At 33.3% G+C, this 7,066-nt stretch overlaps 1 protein-coding gene across 2 annotated transcripts; it reads left to right on the forward strand.

Annotated features, from left to right (window-relative positions):
* Positions 1–2,544: 2,544 nt before the first annotated feature.
* Positions 2,545–6,860, forward strand: LOC109063426 (histidine N-acetyltransferase-like). 2 transcript variants are annotated; one of them, XM_042759892.1, is made up of 4 exons: positions 2,545–3,194; positions 3,662–3,871; positions 4,829–5,053; positions 5,590–6,860. In XM_042759892.1, exons 2-4 carry the CDS (start codon positions 3,683–3,685, stop codon positions 6,154–6,156), a joined length of 981 nt encoding a protein of 326 aa, XP_042615826.1. In that variant the 5' UTR covers positions 2,545–3,194; positions 3,662–3,682; the 3' UTR covers positions 6,157–6,860. The 2 variants fall into 2 exon arrangements, with proteins under 2 accessions (XP_042615826.1, XP_042615825.1); XM_042759891.1 differs by having other exon boundaries at positions 2,545–3,871.
* The last annotated feature ends 206 nt before the right edge of the window (positions 6,861–7,066 follow it).

The following is a 7,066-nucleotide window of genomic DNA, read 5'->3' on the forward strand; positions in this document are numbered from 1 at the left end:
AATATTATCATTTCTAAGTATAAAACCCCTGTGGCCACCCCTAGGATGATTTGCAGTGGGTACTATTAATTTAAATGCATAATGTAAATACACAATATTTTAAGAATTAAAAAAAAGCACCATGCATTGTGTCATAAATGTCATGTGGGATATTCATATCGAATTTCATATCGAATTTCATTTAATAGACATATAATAAATGTATTATATACATTAATAAAGGAGTAATAGAATATATTTTATAGTATTGTTTGTGATTAGTGTTTGTGCATTTACGCATAGGCTATACCACTGTTTTTCATATAAAAACAAAATAAAAACCATATAGCCTTAAATTTTTAGCAAATGTGCTATATATGTGTGGTTTTAACGAGTATATTGCGAAAAGCAAATAAAACACAGTGCGCGCATACATTACGTGATGGTCTAGACTAGTGCGCATATGCATTTATAGTGCGTTCTTTCAGAATTTAGAATATTAAAGATAAAGATATTTTTCGAGATAATTTCATATAGTTACTATCACACGAAGAGTGGTTTTTCTCCAAAAGTCAGCATAATTACAAATGTGATATTGATTTTATACAACAGTTCAACAAACAAGAAGTTAATATTAAGAGACTTACGTTTTAGAAAACATATTCCCTGTTTTTGCTCTATTTCTAAAAACAAAAATCATTCCAAACACAGTCACTGGGTTTGCGTCTCTGAGCAACATGATAGTGTTTCGTTCCTGAATGAATCAACTGTTTAAATGATTCGGTTCAATCGCAATGACTCACTTATTAACAAAGACTCACTGCCACCTACTGGCGGTTTTAATTCCACATTTAAGGTACCTTTTCATTTTTAAAATAATTTCAAACATCAGTTTTCAATGTTTTATGTTTAAAATATCAAAACATTATTTATTTATTTGTAACTGCAGGTTAAACTATTCCATGTCCCACAGAGCTGCATTAAACAGTGTGTAAAAACATCTAAATGGCATCTAAATGCAAAGATCAATTTTCTTGGTAACGAATTTTCTTGGCAAGAATTTGACCTAAGGATGGCGCACACTTTTAGAAAAAATGGCTTAAAAGTAAAAATCAAAAGTTCAGGAGTCAGCTGTCAGCAAAATTAGAAATAAGATACCAGCACAATAACACACTCAGCAAAATATTGTCTAATTATCATTATAGATAAAATCTCAGGAAATCACAGAGATATCATTTTTTGTCAATATTGCAAACCATAAATTTCTATCATTAAACTGATATTACAATTCATTCATAATTCTTTAAATTAATATAAAATGTAATACTTCTCACTCATCCATTTTCTTAAAAATGGTTTAAAGCCTGAAATGTAAAGTTCATCATTTTATAAAACTTTGTTTTTGTGAAAACTTGTACATTAACCAGAAACAAAAGTACATATGTATAACACACATTAGGTGGAACTTTTAATTATTTTATTTTTTATTTCTTTATTTTGGTGTGCCACCCCAAGATTTACTGTGGCCTCATCTGGCCACCCCTATTAACATTTTCTGGGGGCGCCACTGTATAAACTTGCCTTTTCTTCATCGAGGCCTGTAGACCAATTTGGAGTAGACGTCACATGTAAGTCACTTGCAGCTGCGCGCGCGTAGTAGTGGCAGAAAAACACTAGAGGGAAACGGGTAAAATTCATGGAATGAGATAAAAAAAATCTATTGTTGTGTCTTTGGATGTCAGAATCGGAATGCAAATAATTTTTATATAATACTGTCGTCAAAGATGCCATTTGAAGCTAAACGCAGACGTTTAAACGGACAGACAATGGATGAAACCTGCCACGATAAGCCTTATTTTAAAGCATAAATTTTATTTAAACAATAGGTCTATATAATATACATATAGAGACATATTGTATTAGCCCTACAGTTGAAATACATGCATGAAATACTATTTAAATCTATAAAATTTTACAGAACATTTACCTATTTTATGTCACTTTTTTTTTTTTTTTTTTTTACTTTTTTACTTGCAAATGCAAGTTCATATCTCCTAGTTCGGACTTAATAACTTTATTCAAGTCAACTATTGCGAGTTTGTCATTTCTAAGGGGGAAAAAGCCAGAAGTTTGGGATTAAAAAATAAAAAGAAAGAATGACGAGTTGACTTTTCTTACAAGAATTGTAAGATATAATCTGGGAATTGCGAGAAAAAAAGTCAGAATTATCCTTTTATTCCATGGCTTGCATAGACAGCTACGTTAAAACTGTCATTTTCTGCCACCAGATAGGCTCCGCCCACAAAAACGTCATCACCGTTTGCAAACAAAACTACAATGTCGCCTTCCACCCGCTTGGTGGAGCTACAATACTGTTTTTGAGAAGGAAATCTCCTCGGAAAATGGCTTCGTGTCGTATTTCAAAGGCGGCAAATGTGTTTATTATTTAAATTGTTTTCATACACTCACACTATCTCTCTCTCTCTCTCTCTCTCTCTCTCTCTCTCTCTCTCTCTCTCTCTCTCTCTCTCTCACACACACACACACACACAAACTCTCTCTCTATCTCTTATACACACACATACACATACACTAAGATTTTAGGAATCCCAGGGGGAAAAAAAAGTTATGCCTTTAAATGACCAAAACATTTTTATATATTTTTTATTAAATTGATTTGACAGCAATGCTGACATTCTCACAAGCACACAAACACTGCACGATGATTCATCTGATCATCACAATATAGCATTACATCAAACCTAGAAATACTTGATGTGTCACATTTGAAATGAATGTAAACAAGGCTTTCACAAGCATCAAGTCAAGATAGTTTCACAACATGCTGAATACTGAAAAACCTTGAGATAAAATAAATAACTGAAGATCAAACAGCAATGGCTTGAGAAAGTGAGAAACGAACTGCAGAATAATGTTCTCGAAAACGTCTCATAGATCCCTGTGCCCACTATATCAAACTTCACTCTAATATATTTGGATAGTTACTAACATACCATTAAAGTTGCCATGCTTTACTCGTTAGCTAACCAAAAGAAAGATGTTCAGTCTGTGTAAAGGCTGGACATGAGAAACAGTTTTACAAGCCTGCAAGAGTTAAAAGTACATGTTCGGCATGTGGAAACTTGTCACACATCTTGACTGTTGTTGAAAGTCATCGTCAAAATCACGCAACTGTCGATGCAGTGAGTCACGCGGTAAGTCCTGCAGACTCAAACAGCACAATCTTCTGCACAGTTTTTAGTTTAAAAAAAGTTAATTTCAGGCCAATTTTGCTTGTAAGCTTATTTATGTCATGCTTTGCTTATATTGTGTTTTTAAAAGTATGACTGTAGTTGCATTTCAGTCACATTTCATGTGACCAGACCACATGATCATAGCAATACCATTTTGTTTCTTCTCAGTAGACTGTCATCCAGACTAGAATTATATTAGTTTTGTTGATGGGTAATGTTATCCAGAGTAATATCATTAAATGGTCTCATAAATTGCTACTACATAGGCTAAGTAGATTACATCTGCTTTTGTTTGCATTATTTAATCATTTCAATCAATTAAACATTTTAACATTATATATATTTATGTTTTTATGTATATAATATAATGTTGTTGTTATAATCAGTTTTTTGGAACTAGACACAAAAAACTGTTTTACAATCCTCAGTTAACCTGTGCAGAAGTAACAATGGATTCACATTGTGTGGGTGAACTAGATGGACTGACCTTCTATCTGGCCAAACCAGAGGATTACGATGACGTGATGGCCATATCACAAGACATATATGGTGGCAATGATTACCTGCCTCATCGCTATCACTACTGGATGACTGAGCCAGGAAGAGTGGTTATTATAGCACGAAGAGGAAAGAAGCTGGTAAGAGATACAAGAGTAAAAAGGTTTGATCTCATTTGTTTTCTGAGCTTAGTTTTAACCTCAGCCAGAAGCTATGAGGAAATATTAATTGTCTTTGTTTGACTGCAAGACTGTGTTATATTTATTTTTTATTGTTTATTGTTTATTTGGTAATATAAACTTGCACGTTATTGAGGAACATGTAAAGCATTTGAAATGTTAATATTACATTAACATTTAACATCTACATGTTTTATAATTAATGGGTTACTCAAATCAGTAACTCTTATGATAAGAAAAAGTTAATTGGTAAAATAAGTGATGATGTGTCTATTGAGAATTGCCAGTCTTGCAGTTCTCAGAAAGGCAACGTTTTAACTTGTGGCCGAAATGAACCACATTAATGCGTGTGTTCTCTGCTGTGTACAGTTGATAGACTCATGACCCATATACTTGATTCAGTATCTGACATTTATACCACTGGACCGTTTCGCTCTTCATATACGCACAGTCTAGGGTGGTCAAATAAGACCAGCACCATTGTAATTGTTTGTTACTATCATTTCACTAGTATTATATTGTACTGTTGCACACTAGTGAACCTCTGCTGGCTGCCCTAAAGCACCATTAAGCTACTAGGTGCGCCTTTGCACATTGGCTTTTGTAACTAGCATTTCGAATATTAAGAAAAGAAGACCACTTTTACTCTTGTTGTTAACTAACAGTACTTCATAAATAGCATTTTAATATACTATACTATTAATCTCAAAGATGAAGGACAATAGATTCCTCATCATTTGATATATGAGGTAATGTTTTTAGTCTGTTACTTCTACAACTTACAGTACAAAAACAATATGTTATGCTGCTTGATGTTGCAAACTGGTATTTGTTGTCATGTTATTTCAATTTACTATCGCAATCATAAATGGACTAGTATTTTACCATTTTGCAATAATTAATCCTCTGTACCTTTAGGTGGCTCTGGAGTCAGGCCTGTTGGTTGATGGAGGTGAAACTGTAATAGCTGAGGGATTAAGAGTGTGTCCAAAGGAAAGGGGCTGGGGTCTATCTGGAGTGATCCTGAGATTTGTTGATGGCTACATAAAGAAGGTCTACCCTAATGTGAAGACCAAGCGCCTTACCAGAGGAGATGACCCAGGGCCCGAAAAACTGCGCAAGTTCACACTTCTGGCCAGACGAGTGAGTTAAAACTCGAAAAGTGAGGTCTATACATTAACATTATTTCATGTATTATGATCATTATCCTAAATAAATAATTTTTTTCATTGTTGGGTCATGATACCCAATTTATTAACAAATGCAAGCAAATCGAATCTTATTGAAAAGTATTATATACATAAAATGGAAAAGTGTGGTAGCAATCATACTTTCATCATAAATATATATATATATATATATATATATATATATATATATATATATATATATATATATATATATATATATATATATATATATAAATATTTTCTAAAGCTGCAAAAAGTTTAGACTTCAATATTCATTTAAAAAATTTTTTGGTAATCTGCATTTTGTATTTCTTCTTACTTTATATTGTTATTTTTGATAGTTGTTTTAAATAAATTATGCACTCCATTAATGTTTATTCTTTTTTTTCTAGACTCCTTCTCACTACCCTTTGATCCATACACTAATAGTAATAATAATGGCACTAATATTAATAGTAATATTTATCTCCATTTTCTCTTTCTGTCCAGTCCGTTCTCTCTCTACTGGGGGATTCTGAAGGTTTTAATAGCTTTGTCTCAGGTCTTCAGGAAAAACTGGTTGTGTCAGATGAGACCAACAGCAGCCGTCCTTTAGTGCCAGTAAAGGACTTGGATGCTCTTAAGGCCTTTCTGTTTGATTCAGATTTGTCATCTAGACTTCAGCTTCCAGGGGGCGCTATCATCCAGGACTGGCCCTTGAAACTCATGGAGAGTAACCTTCACATCTTGGCAAGGCGAAACCTGACATGGTTTGTAGATGGTTCCGGTGGGAAACCCCTGTTCATGAGCTTCCACACACCTCCATATCCTATTCCGTATAACGGAGGGTCTCTACGCTTTAATATTGATCTGTATGGGACGGAGATGACTTTAGCAAAGAAGGCACTAACAACACACCTGAACAGTGTGAAAAGTGAGATTCAAGGCTTAGTGTTCGTTCATATTTATATGCATCAGACTCTATGGAAAGATATAAAGCAGTTTTGTGAGGGCCATGACACCATGAAGCAGTTAGAGAATTTCTGGGAGCAGCTGTTTTTGGAAAAAGAGCTATAATGACATCTAAAGAGGATGGAGAGAAGAGTGATAAAGAAAGAATTTTTGGTGACAAAAATCCTGTAAAAAAAAAAAAAAAAAGCGATGATTGATCATGAAAATAATAATTGGTGGTCACACTAATAATAGAGCAACCACTTTTGGTTCCCTGTAGAACCATATTGTGAAAGGTTCTTTAAAGAAGCTGTGTTTTTCTTGGTGCCATAAAGCACCTTTTCTGGTACTACAAAGAACCCTTTTTAAGGGTTCTTCAAAGAACCACTGATGAATAGGTTCTTTATGGCCCCATTTCTTCCAGATCAATATCCTTACATTTTTCATACTATACATTTTCTTTAATAGGATTGTTCATAAAATAATAGTAATAATAAAAAAAATCCAGAAGTAACAAGACGTGACAAGATGTACGATTAAAATGTTTATTGTATTTACAGTATACATCAATGCAGTATACATCATACCTCAATACTGTGTATATGTGTTTAATAGGGATGTGCACAAGTACTCAGACTTGACAGCAATGATTGATAATTTTCAGTCACTGCAATCATTGGTTTCATGATCAATCATCGCTGTCAAGTCTGATTACTCAATGATAAGCCGACTTTATATATTTCTCTTTTTCTGATCGGTAATGGCAGCATTTTGGGTGGTACCTGAGCTCTGACTACAGTCATGGCCAAAAATATCAGCACCCTTGGTAAATATGATCAAAGAAGGCTGTGAAAATTAATCTACTTTGTTAATCCTTTTGATCTTTTATTAAAAAAATTCTCAAAAATCTAACCTTTCATTGGATAATAAGAATTTAAAATGGAAATATCATTATTAAATAAATGTTTTTCTTTAATACTTATTGGCCATAATTAATGGCACCCTTTTATTCAATTATCTTTGAAACCTTTATTTG

The sequence above is a fragment of the Cyprinus carpio genome, chromosome A7, assembly GCF_018340385.1.
Source record: "Cyprinus carpio isolate SPL01 chromosome A7, ASM1834038v1, whole genome shotgun sequence".
Lineage (NCBI taxonomy): Eukaryota > Metazoa > Chordata > Actinopteri > Cypriniformes > Cyprinidae > Cyprinus > Cyprinus carpio.

Excerpts from the sequence above, each read along its gene's own strand:
- LOC109063426 (XM_042759891.1), top strand. The coding sequence starts at position 3,683 with ATGGATTCACATTGTGTGGGTGAACTAGATGGACTGACCTTCTATCTG. Across the intron at positions 3,872-4,828 it reads CACGAAGAGGAAAGAAGCTG|GTGGCTCTGGAGTCAGGCCT; the intron begins GTAAGAGATACA and ends CTGTACCTTTAG. Across the intron at positions 5,054-5,589 it reads TCACACTTCTGGCCAGACGA|TCCGTTCTCTCTCTACTGGG; the intron begins GTGAGTTAAAAC and ends CTTTCTGTCCAG.